Source organism: Hippocampus zosterae, chromosome 11 (assembly GCF_025434085.1).
Source record: "Hippocampus zosterae strain Florida chromosome 11, ASM2543408v3, whole genome shotgun sequence".
Lineage (NCBI taxonomy): Eukaryota > Metazoa > Chordata > Actinopteri > Syngnathiformes > Syngnathidae > Hippocampus > Hippocampus zosterae.
Window position 1 is genome coordinate 20,395,090 of NC_067461.1, and position 25,479 is coordinate 20,420,568.

General features: G+C 40.3%; 1 protein-coding gene and 1 long non-coding RNA gene across 3 annotated transcripts in view; both read right to left on the minus strand.

Moving 5' to 3' along the window:
* Positions 1-25,479, minus strand: part of LOC127610741 (uncharacterized) — a 72,094-nt gene that overhangs the window by 40,556 nt on the left and 6,059 nt on the right. The window lies entirely within an intron of this gene.
* rin2a (Ras and Rab interactor 2a) overlaps positions 1-25,479 on the minus strand; it is a 41,519-nt gene that overhangs the window by 8,559 nt on the left and 7,481 nt on the right. The window contains exons 2-9 of one of the 2 annotated variants that reach the window (XM_052081022.1): positions 24,886-24,966; positions 22,027-22,124; positions 18,968-19,178; positions 16,364-16,475; positions 15,873-15,945; positions 15,103-15,194; positions 3,898-5,493; positions 3,241-3,285 (exon numbers count right to left, since the gene is read on the minus strand). In XM_052081022.1, coding sequence (XP_051936982.1) covers positions 3,241-3,285; positions 3,898-5,493; positions 15,103-15,194; positions 15,873-15,945; positions 16,364-16,475; positions 18,968-19,178; positions 22,027-22,124; positions 24,886-24,966 — 2,308 coding nt within the window. The remainder of the gene's footprint in view (positions 1-3,240; positions 3,286-3,897; positions 5,494-15,102; positions 15,195-15,872; positions 15,946-16,363; positions 16,476-18,967; positions 19,179-22,026; positions 22,125-24,885; positions 24,967-25,479) is intronic. The other variant, XM_052081023.1, reaches the window with a different exon arrangement.

Genomic DNA, 25,479 nt, shown 5'->3' on the forward strand with positions numbered 1-25,479 from the left:
TGGCTTACATGGCTCAGGGTTTAAAGTATGTGCTATGAGGAGTTGATATTTGTTTATGATACATATGTATGATGGGGATCAATTTATTTACGTACTGTATCTCACTCTTCTGCAAACAAGGCATTAAAAGCCCCACTCCCTTTTTTTTTTTTTACAAGAGCTGTCAGAATGTTTCATTTGCAAAACCTGGAAGATGATGTGACAAGCCAAAATATCCCGAAGTAAGCGGACTTTCCATCAGGGAACAAACCTCTCGTTCATTGAAATCACCACCAAAGTGGAATGAATAAAAATAAACAGAAAAGACTCGTTGTTCATTGTTTTCTTTCAGAGCTTCATTTTAGAGCAATGTAATGCAATGAAGGGGTGCTGGAGCCCATCCCTGCTGTCTTCGGGCAGTATGTGGGGGGCACCCTAAACCGGTTGCCAGCCAATCACAGGGCACACACAGGCGAATAACCATCCGCGCTCACACTCACACCTAGGGACAATTTAGAGCGTTCAACCAGCCTGCCATGCATGTTTTTGGAATGTGGGAGGAAACCCGAGTACCCGGAGAAAACCCACACAGGCCTGGAGAGAACATGAAAACTCCCGACAGGCAGGCCGCAGCTGGATTTGAACCCAGTTTCGCTGCACTGTGAGGTTGATGCGCTAACCACTGGCCCACAAAAAATTATACCGAACAATTAAACCCCCCCTAGCATTATAATGATGATGTGTGGGGGTTTGTGTTAGCGCCATTGCTACACTAATACAACGTCAGAGACAGTAACACAAAAACTCCCTTTTTTATAATGTCATCGTCCCTTTGCAGGATCACTAATTCATGCTTAATCCAACTGTTATATTGGTCACGTCTGGAAAAGGGGCAAAAAAAATTTTTGTGAAACGTGGAAAATGTTTTATGGCTGTATAATCACGCGTACTCGCAATTCTCTCTCTTCTCTTTCACAATTCTCTCTTTTTGGTCACATGTAGAACACGCTTTTTGGGGGTTAAAAAAATGGCACGGACGGTCTATATCCCCCAAGTAGTGAGGGTCCACTGTAATTTGGAGTTCAGTCAAAATATTTGGTAAAATCATGCCTCAAACGTCAAATGAAAAATATTCAACATTTATTTCTCCACAAGTTCTACTTCATCCTGAAAGCACGGAGGCTATTGACTTGCAATAAAATGACCAGAGAAGCATGGAAACAAATAGCACATTTTACAAGAACAACGCAGCGCATACATTTATTAAACAGTCCATATCAATGAAGTAACCACAGAGTTCAAAATGTATTAATTTACTGCTTGCCACTTTCTGGTGGTGACAGCCTGAGCCTGGAATCAATTCTTTCAGACAATCTATTACGGAAAATACACAGATTGATGTTTAAACACATTGGGAGTCAACACGCATTGCAGAGTGACTCTGAAAGTTGCACTGTTGACAAGCTGTCTGTGTTTTGGACTTGAAAATAGCCTCGTGTAATCAAAAGGAGAGGCGTGACTGGAATCTGTCACAACTCTCCTGATACAGAGATTGCTTACTTCCTGCTGAGGTGACGACCTCCATAGAGTTTTTATACCTGCCCTTTGGTCGAACAAAACATTTCGGGTTGAAAGGAACAGCCCATCTGTCTTCCTTGAGTAGATTAATAAACAAATATGTACGCAAAGATGTTTCAGTCTCAGCCACATTTTAATGATTAGACTACAGACCAAGACCAAAGACCAACGCAGGCAACTTTTTAGCAAATGCTATACTGACCACTAAAAAAAAAAAAAACTTTTTGAGGCATTTTGTGGGCACACAGAGCCACATGTGGGTAATTATTTAGAGGGTTAGCATTTGGGCACTGATGACAACAATATTCAGTGTATATTAACTACTATGTAGAATTCTCATGGCTTGCAATGATGCATAGAGTTTGGCAATGTTCCTGTGGCAATGTTCTACTTTCACAGCATCAGAGTGCTAAACTGTAAGAATCCGTAATTCTTCTTTACTGTCTGATAGAGGTACATAAACGTATTCATATTTCGACTTTTAACTGCAGACCATTTTTGGTATTTACAGAACCGAGTTTCCACACGGAAAATATTCAGTCATGAGACGGGAAATGGAACAGCCTCATGTCCTAATGACATGCACAGTAGTGTATATACAAATAAAATAAGGTCCAGCTCTCAGACTGTGCCTAGTTGGATGTTGTAGGTAGCGTTATACTTTTGGAAATAGTTGGAAATAACTGCACATTTGGATTGGCGTTTTTCTATGGAAGTATAAATTGATCCAACTGTTCTACAATGTGTTCAATTATTATTATTATTATTATTTTATTTGAACAAATTATGAGCAGTTTAAAAGCGCACCACAAATGTGGTTTCAGAGTAAACTCATCGGTCTGTGAGCGGAAGAGTATAAAAACAATGAGGTCCTTTCTAACCAGAACACTTCCACACCCTCCCTCCTTCAGACTTCAGCACACTACTCATCCTCATCCCAAAAAGATCCATGGAATTCAAGCAAACCAGAAACAACCAAACGTCTTCAATGTCTAACCGTGCAACTCTCTTCCACGCCAAAGTGTAAGCTTAAGCTCAGGTTTTATTCCTTTGCACGGATGATGCTGCTGTGACAATGTTACACATTTAAGTTCAATTGAGAAATGTAACAAAAAAGGGGGGAATCGGATATACTGCATACATTCTGAGATAAATGTGTATGGCAAGTAAATCCAGCACAGCATCTGGAATCGCAGTTAGGAAAAGAAAGAGTCACTAACAAAAAATGCCAAGTGAGAGTCGGAGAACTGCAGACTGCAAAAGAGACAAGGAGGGGCCAGGCATGAAATGCTCTCTCTGATTGGAGCGTGTGTATGGAAGGACAGGAGTCGGAGTACAATTGCATGCCTTGGTAGACCGCATCTTGGATTCATCTGAGCCAGCTGGGCTTTGAGTGACGCCTGGTCACAACAAAATATTGGGCAACAATTCCACGAACTAAAACAGCCCTGCTTCCAAGTGTGTCATGCACATGTAAATAAGCAAATAAATCAGAGGGTCACGCATTGCATATAAAAACACGTCTATAGTAGCTTTCATTCAAGATTCAGAGTCGAAGTGAAAAACAAAACATTTGAATCGATTTCATAATGGGTTGTTTTTTTTCATCGTCTCAAGCGTAGTTTTGTTTTTTTAAACTCCTCAACAACATGCTTACACATTACTGAATATAACAAGACACACCTGGACTTCTTCCTGCTTCATAATGAGGTGTTTGCATTCGGAACGCTACATTGAGAAGAAAAAAAAAGGTGTCAGAAATAGACTCAATTTTATTTTGCTAAGTGGCCACACACAAGAGAATCATCATCACTTGAAAAATTTGTATCCGGATCCCAAAAATCTTATGTCATGCAACCACTTGACGAAATAAAATTGACTCAGGGTTACACGCAAATTTTTCCGGTGTATGACTGCAAGCGTAAGAGAAGAAAAATGCAAAGCACGAGGAGAACAATTTTCAGTCAGCAATTGTTAGATCCGTAAGCGTTTGATCATGAAGACTAGCTAGGGATTGGAATAATAATCGATGAATCAATTTAGTGGATTTTGTTGTTGAATAATCATCTTTTTAACTCTGAGACAAAATACAGTATTACTTGGCTGCAACCTGTAGGTTCACAATATCCTGTCTGAAGCCAATAACCCGAGGCTTGTTTGATGAAGTTGAGCACATCCATGCACATGCCAATGGCAAAACTTCAACAAAGCAGTATTCTGCTGGACCAGACACTGGATAACATTCAGAGACCTTCTCCCATCCCATACAAATTTATATAATTGGCAATTCCAGGTGAAAAGAATCATTTTGGGAGAATTCAGACCTATTCCCAAACTTACCTATTTGGTCTTCGGGTATGAGGCTCTCAATAGGCAAACCCAGTTCCGAGCTTTGCCGCAGGTAACTCTTCATCTGTGTGATAAACTGACGCAGAGTCTGAAGAAGTTCCAGTCCGGAAGCAAAGCTTTGCCAAGTTGGGGTACCCGCCCCTTCGCCCATGTAGCCCAGGAAGTCCTGTACCAGGGAACCGAAGTAGGAGCCCTTATCTCTGGACAGCTCAACCAGCCTGCGAATGGCTCTCTTTTCAGGTGTCAACAGTGAGTTAAAAACTCCACTCATCTTGCGCAGATGACCTCGCAGTGCTTTCTGGATGACCAAAGCACTGGCACTTGGCTGGCGTCTTATCCTGTGCCCAGGTGGTATCATTGTTAAGTCCTGGTCTTGGTCCTGGTCGCTCTCCAGGCCGACACCATAGTCAGGCTCCTCTTCATCTTCATCCTCCTCATCGTCATCGTCTTCCTCCATGCTGTAGTAAAGGAGATGAGAAGAGGGCAGTGAAAGAGGGAGGTGGGTGTTAAAATCAGCCACTGTTGGTGGACTTGGGTCATGTAGCGGAGGAAGGAAGAAAGCTGAGGACTGAGAGAAATCTAGGGAGTCTGAAGAATCTGTCGAAAGGCTCACGTCGCTCAGACGTTGGCTTGCCTCTTTAATTTCCTCTCCAGCTTCTCTATCACCTCCTTCTCGGACCACTGCTTGTTTGCTTATGGTCATCGGGGAAGAATCTGGAAGACTGCTGCAGGGCTGGGGACAAGCTTTGCTGCTGTTCTGCTGAAATAGTTTGGCCTTCAGAAGGGCCTTTTCGATCGTCTGGTCTTCTAGTGCCAAGTGACATTGGGCATCTTCCTGGGACGAAGATGGCAAGTATTTGGACCTTCTCGGCGAAACAGATAAAGACGATAAAGAGATGGGGAGAGAGGGCCTGGGGATGGATATAGGGGAGCTAATGCTGAATCTCTTCGGAGGGGATGACGAAGGGCTGATGCTAAGTGAAGAACCAAGACGGGACAAGAGGCTACTGCTCCGCTCCTTCTCTTCCACTTTCTCCTTGGGGACATTGATCCAGGAAATTTTCTCTGGCATACTGTACTGCCGGACAGGATGAGCCAACTGCTGTGCTTGAAAGCGAGGTGGGGGTGGTCGATTGGGTGGAGATCGTGATGTAATGTCCTCACCACTTTGCTTCTTTTGAGCTTGTAGTTCTGTGTTGCTGCCCAGACAATGGGATTTGCTTTCATTTGACTGTCCGCTGGCGGTGAGATTGGAGTTGCAATGCGCAGGCCTGTCACCGCTCAAGTGTAGTGTGCTTTTTTCTGGGCTGTGATTTCGACTCGGACGAGAAGAATTTAATTCGGAACTCTGTGTGCTTTCTGGTTGATGAACCTTAATGAAAAGAGGATTGATGAAGCAGAGTGCCCCATTTGACTGGCAACACTCAAGCTCTGACGGGGTGCGGGTTTGAAGCCGAGCGCAGCCTGGGGTGGGTGCAACTGAGAGTGGTCGTTGGCCACGTGGAGGTAGTCTGTCAGAAGCTGTGGTTCCAAATAAAAAGGAGAAGGAACCCTTCCTCTTCTGGTACAATTCAGTATCCCAGAAACCTGCATAATAACAAATGACATGAATTTAGTCTAGCAGGTGATAGTGACAGAAAATGTTTTCATCATCAAAAACTGTCAACACTACGTAAGAATTAACACACCATTTGGTACACATGTAAAAAAATAATTACATGAACGACTGAATACCATTGCAAAGATACCGTATGACCTTGTTATCGATGCGAGTTCATCAAACGGAAACAAATGGTTCCACTCTAAAATCGATCGAGAAATGCATCGAATCAGCTTTTAGCGGATATATCTTCAATAGGAAAGGCCACATTTACAGCACTGACAAGTTCGTTCATATGTACTCTGTGTAAAATGACAACAATAAATTCACTGCACCACACCGTCTTGAGTAACCAAATCGAACTGTGATTCAAAGGAAATCGTTTCGCAACCTGTGTATCGAGAAAAGTATGAAATTATCTTTTTTTGGGGAGATACACAGGACAGCACTAGGTAGCTCCTTTAGCCAGAGACTGTTACACCGGCACTGCAGGAAGAAAAGACACCGCCGCTCGTTCCTACCGACTGCTGTCAGACTGCTGAATAAAAAATTAAATGATGTGAAAAATAATTGTAAATAGCACAGCCACTTTATCTATATCTACATTGAACTTAATTGAACGGTGTACATTGAAACTGTTAACATTTATTTTGTGAATGCAAACACTTTGTTTTTCTTCTTTCTTCTTTCTGCCCACAATCTTGCTGCTGTAGACTGTAAATTTCCCCAGTGTGGGACAAATAAAGGATATCATCTTATTTACTATGCTTGCTAAGAGTGCTAATTTAAGGGACAAGACTTCAGCTCAGCTTCTGTCTTGCACTATTTGGATTAGGACTGTCACAATCAAATATTTTTAGAAGTATTTTATTGATTTATCGAAATAATTGGATCATAATTTATTTTGCATTGAAATCTAATGCAACATCCTTATTTCTCAATTACTATTATTCAATCATAGTCATTTATTTGGTCCAGTTTACTGCTACTAGTCTAAAACATTAGACAGTCATAAAGTCGGAACAACTATTTCTGCATACAAGTTGGTTTAAAGCAGTTGTAGATGAGAGAATTAAAGTCTCCTGTCAATTAAAAGTTGTTCGTATTATAAATCCAAATAATGATTTCTGGAGTGGGCAATTAATTTTGTGGGTCTCGTAAGAAACTGGAACGTTTGCCGAGGGCCAAACCAACATGCTAACCTCAACATTGTTTATTTTTAACACCCTCAAGTAGTACATGCTGGTAAAGGATGAGACATGCTGGTAAAAGATGACACATTCGCTGAAGCTCTTCAGTTGCTTTATTCCCCAAGCGGGAACAGGATGCATGCTCGGCCGATCTGTCCACACACTTAACTTACTACTCACTTGAGCCACTGTTCATCGTCCCTTCATCTGTTGTCTACAAAGACATCACAATAATGAACAAAAAACGCTTGCAAAGCATGTTGGGAAGAGCGCTGCCTCAGAAAAAGTATATTGTCTTGTTTTAATAAAATGCTCATATGGTATGTATTGCATTCGAAAAGACAGATTTCATATATATTATACAAAATACAGATGTTATTAAAATGACATTTTTATGTTTTAAAAAGTATGACAATTTTGTGCGTGTAACGCTGACTCGTATTCGGCGATCTTAATCAGGAATCCCATTTATATAGTAAAGTGGGAAATATAAGATTATTTTGAGTGATGGACAACTATACATTGATTATTATACACCCAATATGTACAGGATGTGAAACTGTAGATTTGTAGAAAGAACAACGGCTCTAAATGATGAATCGATTATCAACATGGTTGTCAATTAATTTGATGAATGACAAATTAATTTTGACATGTCTATATTGGACCAAGGACAATTTCATGATGAGACATGAACAGCGGTAGTATACCTTGGGTTTAACAAATCGTAATCCAGGACAAAGGCTCTTTTGTGTCTATAATCCAATTTTATGTGACATCACTTTAAAGAGGTTTGCTAACAAAGCTTTGTGTGTAAAGTTACAAATGAAGTTATGATTGAAAGTTACATGAAAGGCAACAAAGAAGGCAATTTCAATTATTTGTTGATCCACATATTCCTACAGTTTTCAACAGTCGTGCAATTAGCAGAATTCTGAAAACAAGAAAACCTCTGGAGTTAGATGCCATGAAAGTAATGCAATTTGGAATTCAATCATTCATAAAATACTTAAGTCTCCCGAAATGTAGGACCTTGAAATCTCCATGATGCATGACTATTACCTCAGTTCAGTGCGCCTCAAAAGGTTTACCTCCTCTGTTTTCAAATGAAAGATTCTGGGATAAATTGGGGGGTGGCAAGTCAAAGCAGAGTCACTTCGGCTCTCGGCTTGAAGATTCAGATATAGAAATGAAGAATGCAAAGAACATTACATCTACAGTGAAACAGGGCGGAGGCTCGGTTTTGCGGCTAGGTACAATGAACTCGCAAGATTATTGGGCTATTATTTTGTAAAATCATTCTTTTGGGACAAAAGAAAAAAAAACTATGGATGACTTTAATTATAAAATGCTCAGGACATTATTTCTTGTCAGTTTCAGGTATTTCAATGACCATTGTGGGGTCAGTGGCATTCAGAAAAGTTGTGTGAAATGCCCGTGAACAGCATTACACACAAATCAGCACAAGACGACTTATTACTCCCCATAAACTAAAACATGCTCTACTTAATGGTCCCACAAACTTGTATATGAGTTGATAACCTCGTCGTAAATAAACTCAAATGATCATTTAGAGCTTCTCCACATGCAGACACAAGTCAGATGAAGCAATTAAAGCGTGCCTCTGGAATGCATATAAAAGCCTCAGGGGCATCAGTTTTCTGCTGACTAACTTAAAATTCAGGTTCAAATGTTGCAATATTGTTCCTATGCATGGAGAAACTAGAAAGCTTTTTTTTTTTTTAAAAGATGAGAAAAACATATAACACACTTATCTGCATTCAACAACATATTTTCCTCCCTCAAAGTTTGCATCTTTTACTCTTTATAAAACAAAAACCTTTGTGGCCTAGATGCGCATTTTAGCTCCGCTTTCATCTCACTCTGTTTCCACCAAACCCAGAATATCATCATGAGGATTGACAATATTCTTTCACTAAGTTTCAGTGAGCCAGCACAAAGCACTTCAGCCAATCTTAACCTCCCCTTTAAACCCAGCCTGAACCACAGCTGCTCCTTTTTAGAAGCATACAGGCATAACCTGAAAAGGAATCACACACTGATAAACCTTCTACAGTCCTGCCTCTGCCAGGGAGTAATATGCGAAATATAAAGACTGATATAAACAATAAAGAAGAAGTACCATCCACAGAGCAACTCCAAAATGGATGACAGCAATACTCACTGTGATGTCAAAGCTTGATGACAAACAGATGAGAAGTTTATGAGAGACTGTGTCCAAAATCTCAGGACATTTTGACTGGTTAGTGTGGTAACGTCACCATTATGCCTCCGCAGGCTGAAACTCCGCTGCCTTCAACTACACCGCCACTCAATATTTGTTATGACTCCCTCATGGAAATGTGTGTGTGGGAGGGCTGTTAGCAAGTAGCTCCGCCTCTCTCCCTCCCATTCAAATAGTCATTCCCAGTAGTTCTTTCACTGACAGATGCCCAACCCCCGTTTGCTCTCCCACTCTACACTTGTTTACAATCCAGTCTTCTTTCTTCTTTGTCCTGCTTTGGTTTTACTTGTTTGTTTCATTTTTCTTTTTTTTACTTCCCAGTCCACTACCCAAATCAGAGCTAGTTTGAAAGAATGTCTTAAAGAAGCAGAACATATAGAGTTCCAATGAAGAGGAGTTTGTATAAAATGGCCTATAGGCCATCCATTTTCCGCTTGTATGGGTAGATCTCTTTTGTTTATTTGTACTGAGAATATTTTTTAGTTCATTTTTCATTTTTGTATTTTGTTCACTGTGTTTTGTTCACTCATTTCTTACTATGTAAATGGGAACTTTTCAGAACAGTCTGGGACTCGGACATGTAATTGTCAATTTTCATTAGACATGGTTATGTCTGCTGTTTTTGTGTCTTTTATCAAAATATTTACTGCATGGCTAAAGTGAGCATCTTATTCAGAGTACATATAGTTTGGAATAATACAGGATGTATTTCTATTACGTTTTAAGGGCAGTTTAGTCTTTGCAAGTTAGATCAATATAGACATAACCAATGAAAGAAAATGTTTTAGGTTTTTGCCATGGTCTGCTTCATTCAGGCAAAGACTGATCCAACAAAAATTAGCGTTTGTACAACCATCTGTAAAACTACAAAAGAACAGAAAATGGATGGATGGAGAAACATATGCTCCATCACATCATAAATAACCTCTTTCAAAAACCTAACAAAATAGCGGAACTAAAGATACAACAGAAGCTCTAGGAATGTGCAGCCTTTCCTTTCAACTCCCAGTATATGAAAGGTTAGGTATTGCTGCCCTTAGATGAAACTTGATTCCACTGTCCCACTGTTCTGGCGTTTACCGTTTACACAGGTGTTGGTACAGCTTTGATGGTTCCTCCAAAAGGTGCACTATTGTTAGAATAAATTGGTCTCATTCAATGGCGGTTAAATTGAACAGGCTATCTATAAGGAGATATTTTTTTCAATCAAAGGAGTCAGATGGGGGTTTGGTAGTCTTGGTGGAAGTGTGCGCTCCACGTTTGGTTATACAATTGCATGAAAGGCAAATTGTACACTTCAAAGCTCCAGAATACCACAGATGTATATGTACTGGTCGCTTGTTAAATACACAGCACAGGTTTCAGAACAGCCTGGCCCTGTTCTGCCCGGGCCTCGCTTGGCCTAACCTGGCCTACGTTGCTTCTCTATTACAACAGGCATCAATCACTTGGACAGGAATTTAGGCGGGAATCAAATTAACTGTGTGGGCTTCCACTTCACACTTGCAGTGTGCCGGGTTATGCCAACAAGAATTCACGACTGGCTGAATCTTGGCCACTGGTTTTGTGGCAATTCAAAATATGAATTGCAGTTTCATGACGTGGCGATGTCCGATGAAATGGAGAGGCTTGCGGTGAATTTTTTTTGCAAGCGGGGCACCCGATGCCGGGTCCATTCAAATGAATGAGAGCGACTTCTGTATTTCGATACATCCCCATTTTCTATCTTAACTGTAGACCATGTCCTATCTTGAAAGCAACCTGTGTTTTCCTTGACTGCCAACGTGTCGCGTGCGGTGGCCCTAAAGAGGTGTTTATTGAATGGCAATGCTTATTCTCATTCACATGAACGGAACCGGCAAAGTATGCACAGTGGAAGCAGGCTGTTAGAACCGGTACAATGGAAAATAGCCAAGATGCAATATATGGACAGAAAATGTGACCCAAATATCCCAATTGTTTCCCTATTTTTGGCAACTGCTCTATAGAGGTCTCTATCCATTAGCTAAGTGTAAGTCAATGTTTTGAATTATATTCGAGAAGACTACGATGAAAGTTTTGCAGCCACTGTTTGTACAGACTGGTCAACAAAGATGTTTTAGACATGATGTCAGCTACAATAGACACAGGCCATATTATCAAAGTGGAACAACAGTAGGGAACTATTCCATTGCACACAAAGATGGTTGTGGGGGGGTTTTTTTCCGATGGCTGAAAATACTATCACGTCTCATCGAGTGAGCCCATGTTGATGCTCTTGTGTTCTAGTGTCCACGTTTGTATGTTCCATAAATTTAGTATGAGCTGTGCATGTTTGTATTTACAGTAGCTTAGTGCACAGAAGTCCATCCTCCTGGTTGTAAATTATAGCATTGTACTAAAGATAAATCTATGAGGTCAATGGAGACTCGTTGACATAGCCTCGATAGTGTCAATCGACCCAATTTTAGAAACGTTTCTTGGACATATTCGGTTTTGCATAAATAAAAAAAAATTGCAGCACTCTACTTTAACAGGTGACAGGAAACTGCGACAAACAAAATGTTATTAAAAAAAATCAGGTGTATGTATTGGTCTCTGGCAAAATAGCTTATGAGATAAGGGAATAAAGAAGAGTCAACATTTAACTTCATCAGATTGTTCCGATATCCTTTTTTACTCAGCAGTGACTTAATGATGAGAAATGCGAAAACGTATACGTCACTGCTTTTTAGATTCACTGATACAAAACTCACCATTGTCTCACCTTACCTAAAGACAATGTGTTATTAACAGGGGAGAGATGGGGAGAGAAAAAAATCTGCCTTTTCTATCCGTAGAAACCACATTGAATAAGGGTGGGATGACGTGTGTCAAACTGGACACCTTAACAAGCTGCCAGCAAGAGGAAGTCTGGCAGATTTAATTCTGAGTTGAGTCATAGCCTGAGAGCTTGAATAGACAGAAAGGTCACTCTTGTGTTGTTACGTTCCATGCAGCACTTTCTGCGTCACAGGGTGGCCTTTGTCAGTGGCAGCGCACAAACTACAATAACATATCTGACCATTTCAGAAGTGCACAATGTTTCTTTGTGGTGTCCTAAGAAATACATTTGAAGAAAAAAAGCCGGATAATTATTGGCAGAGAACCATTTTATAGATCCATGCATCCATTTTCAACACCGCTTTTCCTGATGAGGGTAATTTTATTGATATTATGTACAATGTAAATGTTATGTATAATGTAAATTAAACGTTTAAAGTATGAAATGACTTTCTGAAGCAGAGATGGAAAGATTCACAACAGCCCAGTTCTGACTTGATAGACAGGTTCGACCTTTGTGCTGAAAATAGTAACATTTCCCACAATTCCATGTGGTTGACCAGAGTGAGAGGCAACTCTGTGTTTTCATTGCAAACGCCAGTCACGCTGCAATGTGTAAATTGTGTAAAGTGTATTGACGACTAAGATATCCTTTATTTGTCCCGCAATGGGGAAAAGAAGAATAGTTGACACGACTAGAACTTTTTAGTGGACTCTGACAATCTATAGCAAGGGAAAGGTTACATGGAGACTTCAGATAGGCAGGCGAGTGCCCAATATGACAGGAATCCCCCCCGGGCCTCTTTCTGATCCGCTTATCTTTACAAGGGATGCTGGAGGCCTATCCCAGCTGTCTTTGGGCAGGAGGCAGCGTACACCCTGAAGTGGTTGCCAGCCAATCACAGGGCACACAAAGACAACCAACCATCCACACTCACACTCACACCTAGGGACAATTTAGGGTTCTCCATTAACCTGCCACGCATGTTTTTGGAATGTGGGAGAAACCCCACGCAGGCACGGGGAGAACGCGCAAACTCCACACTGAAAGGCCAGATCTAAGTCATCAACCACGGTGCCGCCCAGACACATAAAGAAAGTGCGAGTTTGAGTGACAGTGAGAGAGAGAGGGGAGACACACACACACACACACACACACATACACACAGTTTTACAGTGCTGCGCCTTAAGAGGAGGCAAATGGACTTGCTGTGTTCTCATCAATATACTGTACATTCAAGTAGTAGTATCTGCTGCAGTAAGACATTTCACAATCCACATCTATGATTATGAGGCATAATGTTTTGACCTAAAATTATTTATTTGTTTCTCCAACCTATTGTTCCATGCAAAGCTGGCATGTAAAATAACTGATTACGGCTAAAAAATTTCACGACCGTAATGGGCACTTAGTCTTAAATTTTCTCCAATATGGGCAGGGCGCCTAATAATGCAGGTCGCCTTGTATATGCACCGAGTTCCAAAATCTGTTAATGTTCTTATGTGACTTCAATGAGGGTCCGCTTGACTGACTGATGTGCCAACACACTGCTTACATAGAAGAAAGGCAAGCGTAACCGAGGACAACATGCAGACGTTAAAGTGGGAGGGGACGCTGAAGGCACGCCCTCTGTCAGTGTAAATGGTGCCAGTACATGCATTGTGCAAAACAACATCCCGAAAATGGCACCTTCGGAGAGACTAGCTTACAAGGTCAGTTTAAACTGCAGGGTACCTGTTACATGGAGGACCATGGGAATCAAACAGGAGCGAGAGAATTCTAGGTCAACTAATCCATGGTGCTTGGTGATTTCGATTTAAAAAACGATGCAATCTTCCATTCGTGCAAGGACGACTGTGGCGCAGCAACATCTGGCGGATTGCTAGGAAAAGCTGGCCATCTTCCACTCCTACTGCCGTAAAAAGTGCAATATTCTGCGTTACATGAAAGAAAGACCTTTTGTTGGAGATTTTAATCCTTTATTCTGCCACTCTGCCAGCCTCACTTGTCTTACATTACCGACTGTTCTCTAAACCATTCCCCATATTCCTATATACCTGCTTGGGCTACGCCAAGTGATGAGGGAGAAAGCATACTTTGCATTTTAAAATACAACAAAAAGATTGCCGACAAACACATCCGGGCCAACCACATCACCAACATGGATGAGGTGCCATGCACTTTCGATATCCCGATAAACCACACTGGAGAGAAGAAGGGGACCCGCACGGCAGACGTGTGAAGTCGGCTTTGACTGTTGTGCTTGGTTTCCATGGTAGTGGACAGTAACAGCCAATGAGAAGTTGCAATTGGCGTGAATGTGATGCCGAAACACAGCTTTACTAAGACTGGGAGGCCCAAGGTGCCCCCTCCCCACCCCCGGCATTGCACAGCGCTCTCCAAAGCCCGACTATCTGAGAACAACTGAACTAAGCATTATATTTTTGTGGCCAAAAAAAATCTAATGCAAAGTGCATTGGTATTTTCAACACACTGTTAGAAATGGCCGTTTGCGCCACTGTGGGCGTGAAAAGAACCAACTCGCTTCCCGGCCAATGGAAGTGGCTCGTCTCATACCCTTTAAATTCCACAAAGGAGATGCACAAGGTCTACATAACTGGAGCCCATACAGGAGACCGACGCATGCCATGTACATTTACAAGAAATTGCAATATCTCCACTGGCAGAAGATGTAAAGTTGTACCACCCCTCACCCAACACACACGCACGCACGCACAACATGTGCAGAATCTATCTGTATGCACCTTGATCAAATTCAACAATCGTTACACTGCCTGCGCCACAACTTGGAACTGGCATAGACCAGGAATTAAATTTTGTCTACTTTTAGCCACCAAAATTGTCAAGGCATGTGAAAGAAAATGCCCTCAGTCCGTCAGAACACCGATCATGACACATTGCAGTCTGCGAAATTCCAAACACGCTAAAGCAGGGGTCTCAAACTCGGTTTCTGGAGGTCCGCTGTCCTGCATGTTTTCCAAGTCTCCCTGTTGCAACACACCTGATTCAAATGAACAGGTTCAATGGCAGGCTTCCGCAGAGCTTGCTGATGATCTGATCATTTGAATCAGCTGTTTTGCAACAGGGAGACTTGGAAAACATGCAGGACATCGGCCCTCCAGGAACTGAGTTTGAGACCCCTGCACTAAAGGAAATCAAGGTGCACCAGTTTTTATGCAGGGCGCAAGTTTGATGCCTATGAAAATAGAGCCTACAGATTAGAAAAAAGAGAATCATGCTGTTTTCTGAACAAAATAAAACTTTATATTTAATATCATCATGGTTTGCACCACTTACTCTATTCTTGATATATTGTATGAAATAAAAGCAAACAAACCTGCACCAAGTTTAGCTACTTCAGCAAGCTCAACACAGGTTTTGGCTGTAGCGATGGCTTCAGGAAGCTTCAAGGTGAAGGGAAGCACATCTCTGAGAAAAGGCAACAAAACCAGAATGAAATGGAGCAAAACTACAAGGCAGAAAAGAATAATCAAGTTAGAGAAAAAAAATTGGATGAGTCACTCAGGGATGGCTTGACTTTGGCAGACCAATCTATTCAACCACATACCCAGGGGGGAAAATGTCCAAGCTCTCGCAAACAATGCATTTTTTTTTCAAAACACATTTTCAAACCCACAGGAATGAAAGCTATAAATTGTTTGCACTGCATCCCAGAAAGTATCACTATTTGTTTTGACTTGACTATCTTAATAAAAAAGTAATTAATTCATTTTCCAAACCTCTTATCACTGGGATCGCGGGCGTGCTAGAGCCCATCCCAGCTGTCTGAATGAAACAAACTAAATAGTAAATAATAGCACAAATAATGGTGTTATCCAAGTAGGGATTCACAATTTCTATAAAAAATTCTAATTCCTCATATTTTCTGTTGACGTCAGACATGTGTAAGTTCCTACAAGCAAAGATAAGGGTTCTGATGTTTTAGGAGGGGAGTATACAAAGTTCCAATGCTAGTGTTGCCATTTTTTTTTTTACACATTCTTAGTCTGCATAACAAGAAAAAGTGTTAAATGAAATCAAATGAAATAAAATAAAAAAAACAGCCCAGCAAGACCAACATGAATGATTGCCAATGAATTGACACACCTGCTGATGCAGCAGAAAGCTACAAGACGAAACAGGTCTGCAAAGCTCAGGCCGGATCCTTCCAACGTGAAAGCTGGAGGACACAAATAGCACAGCTTGATCCCAAAAAAATGAAATTAATTATAAGGCATGGCTAAATGTAATCAAGCTTTCATGTTTTAATACGGTCCAAAAAAAGTTTATCAGCAATTTATGACATGCAAAAAATATGTGCCAGAACAAGTAAGGCATTTCCATAAAATGATGATCATACTGAGGTTTTTGTTTAAATGATTGCATATAGTCAACTAGTCTAAAGGCAAAACATGGACTTGACTGCACTGTGGTTTATTTAAGTTCATTGATGCTTTCAGCACCACTGCGAGGAAAACAGGAAGGCACTCAAAAATCAGTCAAGACTGTGTAGATGTAGAGTAACATACAACATGTATCATTCTGCTGATCTCACATTGAAAAGGAGAAAGTCCTGCTTCAAAAGTGTCTAAACTTACTGTACTGGCTTTCCATGACAACAAAGTCTTTCACAGTAACTGGGGAATCCTTGTCCATACGTAGAGATATGACCTTTTTCTGCCGGCTTGAAGACTTCCGCACAACAAATGTCTACAGGCCAAGGGAAGAAATATCCAATTAGAAGACAATGAAATAAAGGTGTGAGGCTGTTTTTATAACACATTTCAAATTCAGACTTCAGAAAGATGATAATATTCCGTTTTGATTGAAGCTGCCAGGGAAATATTCTTTATTCAATGTTTATTATTGTGCTATGTTTGTACTTAAAGTGGAGTCAAAAATAGTTCTTACAAGAATGTGTTCTACATGTATGTGCCTGCACTAGTCTAAACATGGTATTCTGATTAATACTGCATCTGTGGATATCAGAAAAATCCACCAACCATTTTTCCTTGTACTGGCACTTGCTGTCGATTTAAAACGTCATTACAGTCCCAAAGGTTCAGGTAAGGATTGTCACAGCTCACCTGTTTTCTCGCTTTGGTCATGTGACATTCGTAAGCTGAGCCCTTATACTACGTTCAGAATGTGAAATCTCACTACACGCCGCTTGTCTCACGCGCATTCATTCACCGAGGAGACGAAACACTGCGGGTTGCTTCAAGTGGAAAAGAGGAGGGGGCACTCCTCCAGCGGGGGAAAAAAAAGTTCCCACATTACTGGTCAATCTGGTGACCACCGATGGTTGTGTTGGTTGCTAAATTTTTATCTTTGTTGACACTTCAAGAGCTCTAAACAATTTAGTCCATTCACAAGTCACAACAACTTCCCAGCACCCGATTCTAATTACTCTTTTTGTTTCGGTCCGAGCCGATAAAGGAAACTGGCTGTGTTGCATGCCTCTCGGTCTCAAAGACTGCTATGGTATCGTCCCACATTGTATTTATTTCAACAGATGCATTGTGTGTTTTTAACTGTATTTGGCTGTGTGTCATGCACCTTCGCGTGACATTGGTCTTCAAGCCAATTGGCTGTCGCCAATGCTACACAGACAAAAGTTCACTTCATCCTACGCGGGTGGAATGGGCAAACTGCATTGACGACACATGGAAACACGTCGTCGGGAGCGCTGAGCTCACCTTGGGTCTGCATGTGGCCTATGACACTGTGATATCATTTTCAGTCAACAGCAAGTGTCAGTACAAGGCAGAATGGCATGGCGTTGGGATGGATTTTTCTGTTTTATAAATATTCCACAAACAGATTATGAATCAAATACCGTGTTTAGGTCAGCGGGGGCATAAAGAATATATTATTGGAAATATTTTTTTTACTTGACTTACCCTACAAAGAAATTATGCCGAGACTGTCTCACTTGAACCATGTATTGTAAATCCAGCCTTGGACTGGACTAGCCTGGAAATCAAGACTCAACCCTTTACCAGCAACTGAGTCTGGTGGGAAGTCAAATAAAGTGCATTTCTGAGGTGGACCAAACTTGAGCAAAGAGACAGTTTGGAACCAAAACCATAGGACGGTTTGGAACTCACAAAGGATACATCACAGCAAGTAAACAAATTTGATTGGACGGTTCGTTTTGAACCGAGGACCAGCCACAGTGAAGGGTGTGGTCAGACCCACTTTCTTTGTGAGTATGTCTTGCCAGGCTAGGATTGGACTATTATTAGAAATGATCTTGCTAACTCCCAATAAAAGATTTTTTTTTTTGTAGCAACGTAGCATTAAAGGGGAAGTCAAGTAAAAAAAAAAATTCTAGTCTAAACACGGCTATCTGATTAATATTCCGTTTATGAACGTTTATTAACCCTGAACCTGGAGAACCCACGGGGTCAAATTTGACCCCTATAAATTCTGCTACTCAAATGCTACCCTTAAATCCGAAAGGGTCAAATTTGGCCCTAATCCAAAATTTGGATTAAAGCATTGAATATTTGAAAAAAACATATTTTAGTGTTTAGTGAACATACATCAGTCATTTAATGTAAAATTCATCATTTTCCAAAGAAGAAAAGGGTTCTTGGGTTCTCCAGGGTTAAGGCGCAAAGTACACCTGTTTTTATCCATCTTGGGAGAGGGTGGGGGGCATTTTGCCACTAACTGTGCTTGCGATGATTGGTCATTACCTGAGCCCTGAGCAACTGTGTTGTCATTTTCAGTCGAGAGCAGGTGCCAAAATGGCTGCCCCCTGAGACGTTTTTTTAAAAAAAATGTATTTTACCACTTATTCATATTCCACAAATGCATTTTTTTTATCCGAATGCCGTGTTTAGACAAATGGGGCTGCATACAGTATTATAATTATTGTAAAGAACATTTTTGACTTAACACCACCCAAAAGTTGTTATGATCTGATTGTTTGTTCATTTTTGGATTTACATATGAGTAGTTTGCTTAATCTTCTCAAATTATGACAAAATATTTGGGTTTGTGTGCATTTTGGAAGTTTTTGTACGACACTCTTTGTGTTTAACTTAAATTCTTTAATTGACTATTGGCGTAATTTCAAAACAAAATTAACATCAGAAACATACAACACTTTGTATACAGCGGTGGTTGGTGAAAGTGCTTTATAAATACTGTTGAGTTGAGTTGAGATATATTAGAATCAACTGTTTCCTTACTCCAGGTGCTTGGTTCTGTAGTATTTCAATGGCATTCTGATGGCTAAACTCAAGCTGGAGCCACACAGAATGTGTATTGATTAATCTGTCCAAAACACTGAGTCTTCGAGAGAGAGAGTCATAGCCGGAATCTCTGACTCCAGCCAGTCCAGTCCCCATGTCAGCACAGGGAGGTGCTCGTAGGAAGAGGCCCCCCACTTCTTCACTCAGCCTGAAAAACAGACCCCAAAAATTTTGAGATACATAAGGGTGTAAGTATAACATATAGGAAGCACGTAAGGGGTGTGCAGGTACGCATGCACGGTAAAATAAATGGGGCACAAGATTAAAATGAATAGTGGCATGACAGGGCAGGGGTCCCCAACCACCGGTCCGCGGACTGTTTCCGGTCCGCAGGGCATTTGGTGCCGGGCCGCACAGAAAGAATTTGCCTTAATTTCGTTTTATTTATTTTGGAATGCGAAAGATGTTTTATTTTGAAAAATTACCGGATTCTCCGTTACATCCGCCTGTGTCACGCTTGACTCACGTCAAGCCACGCTTTTCCGTCACGTGACCGATTACGCTAAAAACAAATTGCTGGAGCTTGCAAAATGAGTAAAAAAAACTGCTGGAGATCGCAAATAACGGCGGCCTTAAAAGTACGTTCGAGACAACTGGATTAAAGTTATGGCTGAATACTCTGAGATCGCCACAATAGCATTGTTGCTATTTCCAACATCCTACCTGTGGGGGGGGGGGGGGGGGGGGGGTTCTGCAGCAACGGCGACTAAAACAAAATTACGAAGTAGACTGGGCATAAACAACACACTTGAGGTGTCATTGTCTCCTATTACCCCGAGATGGGACCGTCTGGTTGCAGAAAATCAAGCTCAAGGCTGTGGTGAGTCGTCATTTTCATGCACTTTGAATTTGCGTTGTATCGTATTTTGAAGGCATTGAACATTACCATAGCGATCAGAGTGTTGCGGCCAGATTAGACGCTCCTTGTGTTTATTATTATATTTCGAAAACACCAGTTTTCATGCAGCTCATACCATATTATTTTGTTGTATTAATCCACAACACCTTACATGCCGGTCCCTGAAAATATTGTCTGACATAAACCGGTCCGTGGGGGCAAAAAAGGTTGGGGACCCCTGATTTAAGGGGTGCACTCGACCCACAAGTAAATGCAGTATACTCTGGAATAAAAGATGATCTCAACATCTCATATTAATCTTTTGATCTTAATCCCAAATGTCAACAGTAAAAAATAAAGGATTGGGCCTCATTGTGCCAACAGTTTTGGAGTGCAGTATAAATTATTACCGACCGAAAGGGCGTGGCTAATCCCAAAAAAAACAAAATATGCTTTGGGAAAATTTAGGGGCCAATTTCCTGTGATTTTTTATTTTTATTTTAGCAGAGCTGGAAATACAGGTGCGGGGATTTTTGTTATGACAAAGGTGAATGGTTAAACACATCGTTGCCACCTCAAAAATACAAGAACAGGCACAAGCAGGTTTGAAGAGGAATAACAATCTGCTAATCTGATTTATGATTATAATTGCAATACGGGATCACATGTAAGATAAATTCTTCATACCCTGTTGTTGAACAAAGAAAAACCAACAACGGTCACTATAACAACTTGGCAAGGACAAGAGTAATAGGAAATAAACATTTACGAAGAATTAACTATTAAAAAACAGGCTTGACATTTTGTGGCCCAGCATGGTACTTAAAACAAAAAACAACAACGAAAAAATTATGATGTAACTAGCCATGACAAAAACATTGATTATTTGCTTGTACAAAAAGTTTCAGTTTGATAATAAAAATAAATATCTGGTCTTTGTAGTGTATTCAATCAGTTCTGGGTCTACACCCGGAACTGGTTGCCAGCCAATCACTGGGCACATATACACAAACATCCATTCACTCCAAAAATCACACCTAGGGATGATGCTGTGCTAAATTAAAAACTAGTTTACAATGTTTTGGAGAATGTGGGATTTTTTTTGTTATCCTAAATGTCCAATAGTTAACAAGTTAGAACTGCATGACTGTCCGTGTTTTATGTTACGTGTTGTGTTTATTATTTTACTTTATGTTAACTGTTTTGTTAAGCACTTTGTTACAGCTGCCGCTGTTGTGAAAGCGCTATATAAATCAGCATGTATTGTATTGTATTTTCTTTGAAATGAATTTAGAATGATAGAAAATTTGGCACAACAGCAAACCAAAATGAAATTTTGGTTTGTGATCTGTTTGGGGATTTATTTCATTTTGTTTTTATTTACCAAAAGATACATTTACTTCATCATTGTTGTGATGTCAAGTCACGTGCACAATATAAATAAAAGTATATACACAAAATGAAACAAATGGATTATTTGGCCAATTTCAAAATTTTGCTACTTTTTTTTACTGAAATCCATCATGAAATCCTATGCCATGATGCAATCTTTTTTAGGGGGGCAAAGAACTCCAGATCCTATTGAAATGTTTTGAAAAATACAAACTGAAGCTTTGATCTAGATTGAAACCAGGATTGGATTACATGATTTAATCCAATTTTGGAATCTTTCTTTCGCTTTTGAACCACCCATTTTCAAAATTTGTTTGTTTGTTTGTTTTATTGAGCATATACAGTATAGTACACACAATAACAGGTTGACAAAGGTCAAACAAAATTATAAAAGGAAAATTAGAAATAGTTAAGAGAAAAAAAAAACACACATCATCACAGTTGTATGCTCAAAGGAGTAGGAAGAAGTAAATAACGTATCTTGTCCTACCCCTGATTATGTAACTGAATTGTTCAGTTTTCAAAACAAAGAAATGAAAAACTACATATCATTAAATACGTATCATTTAAAACAATCAAATCACATTACCTTTGCACTGGCACCACCACCAGCTAGTGATCATTTGCTTATTCATTCTCATTAAAACAAAAAACAAAAAATCTCTCAATTGTGCTCTCTGCTGTCTGTATTGTGCTAGTGCACTGTATCAGATCAACTGGCTTTACTTAATACACAGCAACAGACAGTATACGAAGCAGAGCTCACCCATGCATTGAATCCGTCTTGTGATCTTCTGTTGGCTCAGGCCTTTTCCCCATCTCCTTTTTCAAAGTGCCAATTTCCAATGCAAAGGACTCAATCAACTACAGAGAAACCAAAAGAACACCACATTCAAGGCAGGAAGTGCAAAGACGAGGACAATTGCTAAACAAATGAACAGAGGCATGGAACGCATGGATATGGAAACAGTTGATCAAATAGAAGATGGAAAAGGATGCAATGACAAAAAGCATCAAGGCTAATCGCATTGGTCTCCCTTTATTTATTATATTTTGACTTCACCTATATTTATTTGGTGAAGTCAAATTGTAACACGAAATTAAGAAATACTGTTGAACATATAATGGAAAATATGAAGTCCATAGTTCAATATTTCCTTCCGGCACACCATTGCAATGTGGACTGTTCTGAGGGTGGACAATCATGACGGAAGTAGCAAGTGTGAGCGGATTTGCAATTGAGAAATTCGGGCCAACTTCTGAATCACCGGTCAATTCCAGAACAACCGGGTCCAGCAGTGGTTTGTTTATTTTGCCTAAAATTGCCGGGTGCTCCGGTTTCCCCCCACATTCCAAAAACATGCGTGGCAGGCTGATTGAACACTCTAAATTGTCCCTAGGTGTGAGTGTGAGCGTGGATGGTTGTTCGTCTCTGTGTGCCCCGTGATTGGCTGGCAACCGATTCAGGGTGTCCCCCGCCTACTGCCCGAAGACAGCTGGGATAGGCTTCAGCACCCCCGCTACCCTAGTGAGGATCAAGCGGCTCGGAAGATGAATGAATGAATAAATTATTTTTTTTTAAATTCCCATGTAAAGGGTATATTCAAATGGTGTACGGCGCATTGTCACATGACCATTTCTTTTCCTCATTTACAGTTCTTCACTGTCATCGACTGTATTTACAATAGCTCTGAGACCTTGTTGTGATCACGTGACCATGGTGAACCAATCAGAGTTTTTGTTTATGGGAAGCTATTTACAGGCTATGACGCAGATGGCTTCCTCTAGTCTAGAGTTTCAAAAGCTGACTCAGGAAAAAATAAAAATAGTGGAAGGACCAGTACATTCTTCCCAAAAGAAGCTGAAAACGGTTGTCGCACGTTACGAAACTGTGGTTTTAGCATTAGGTAGCACGTCCAAATGACAGCTAAGACCAACGACACATCCAATGAACCAGGTGGCCAGAACCTGAAAGAAAAGCGAACTACTAGCCCAATTTAGCAGACCTACACAAATCAAGAGCAAATGAATGTTCACTCAGATTGATGGATTCTCGAGGCAATGTAAACAAACATTCAGTGTCATTTGGGTCATAAAGGAGTGTGTCGATACAGCTGCTGAGGCATAACTTAAAGGAAACGAGATCACATGTTTCCTTAAAAATATGGAAAATTACTTGAGTATTTTGAAACTAAAATTAGGCTTAACGTGGCTGTTCAACGTTACTTGAAATTAGGCCCGAGAGTCTGGCAACAAAATACAATTTATTCTGAAACGTAGGCCTTACGTGCTTGTGCCCGCTGAGGGTATATTTCAAGTACAGTATTGGTGTTCTTTGTATTTAAATATGAGGTGTTAAGGATTTAGATGCATTTTAAAAAATCACTTTATTTGTATGTGATTTAGGAATACATTTAGTTGTGTTGCTGATTAGGTATACAGCTACTGTATGTTTGTTTTATTTATTTATTTATTTTAAGTGGTTTTTTTTTTTTTTACAAACACATCCCACAGAAGCCTATCACAGGAAAAATGAAAATGTGACAACCAACATCTGGAGCGGATGTGACGCAGAGAACACAGTGCAGATTTAAAATCATCGTGCCAACCTTTTTATCTTTCATTTCAGGGAAATCCTGCATTTCCTTGTTTAGACTGACAAAGAACATTTTCTGTGTGATACCTGATGTCATTTGTTTCATTTCCTCGTTATCCTTGCAGCTTTGAAATCATTCTGTTGAGCTACTGATCATCAGCATGAATAACAAGACAATCAAGTCAGCAGTGGGAAATCCGAAATTTAAGTCATCACACTGACGGTCATAACCACAAAAAGTTAACAGTGTAAAATCTGATATGTTTCTGAATTTCTCAGTTGTGCAATGTAAACATTGTTCCTGTGTCGACACGACCTTTTTTTTTTGTTTATGACAAGCATTGGATCTCAGTTAGATACATTTAAAGCTTCCATAAATATATCACATCATTTCGCAAAATTCACTTTTGTTTTTACAGTCGTGGAACACCAGCCATGGAACACAATCAAGCTGAACTGGAAAGAATCTTAAAGAATGGGGCTGTATCAGTCAGACATGGTGGAACACAATCAGGTTACTGACATACAGGCAGTTGGATTCTCCTTTTTTCTGTACTTTCTTGTGATGGCCGAGTTTAAATGCACTAAGTGTGAATTGAGCATATCTCTGATCACTTAAAACATATGCATGTAAGAGGACTGCGGTTGAAATTCTTGGGTTCTCTAGGGTCAAACAAAAGAGATTGGGGGGCTTTACATGCAATTGAAAAGTGTTGTTTAAATTGATTTAATGTTATAGTTTGTTTAGTTTTCTAGTACATGTAAACAAAGTGAAGGTAATAATATAGAATAGAGTAACACCTATAAAGTTCAAATGGTTTAATACTACTTGGTTTTGACCTACCGTAACTGAGAGACCATTTCACGATTTGCTGGGGGGAAAAAAAATAATCCGGGAAAACATTTGAGTGGATCAACGCACTTCAGCAAATATGCGGCCCACAGGAAAAACAGGCAAGAAACAGACCACTAATTTAGGCTCCAACTCACTTCCCTTTTGAAAAATATTTGTAATGCCGTGAAGTGTACCTTGAAAAAACTGCTTTTCCTCTCCGGTTTGTGGGATTGGTGGATGTTTTGGGTGGACATCTCGTCGGACCTCCTGGACATCTCCTTGAGAGCAAAAATTAAAATTAAAGCACAGCAACTTCCTGGTCGGCACGTCCGTAAATTTTACCGGTTCGTCCCTCGCCAGCGGCCTTGCCACCCATCCATCATCGTCAGTCCGTCATTATTTCAAAACGACCAAATCAATCATCGTCAGTCGGTCGCCCATCGTCATTATTTTAACTTTGCTTCAGTCACTAAATTACAGTTCAACACCACTAAATTGGGACGGTCAGATTTTCTTCTTCTTTAGCAGAGTCAAGAACACATGACTTACTACATCACGCGCATTCACACCACAAGCTAATTAAATACAGTACTCCAACCATGCCTTGTACTGATGCCCTATACATTCGTATCATGGCTCATCCATTACGGAACACTGACAACTAAAACAAAGATATTCCATTTCATTTAAGAATCTGTACAACCAACATTTTAGCTGAAATCAGGAAAAATGGGAGTATGAAAGGTTACATACCAACAACACATGAGCTCATTTTCCCAACCTATGGT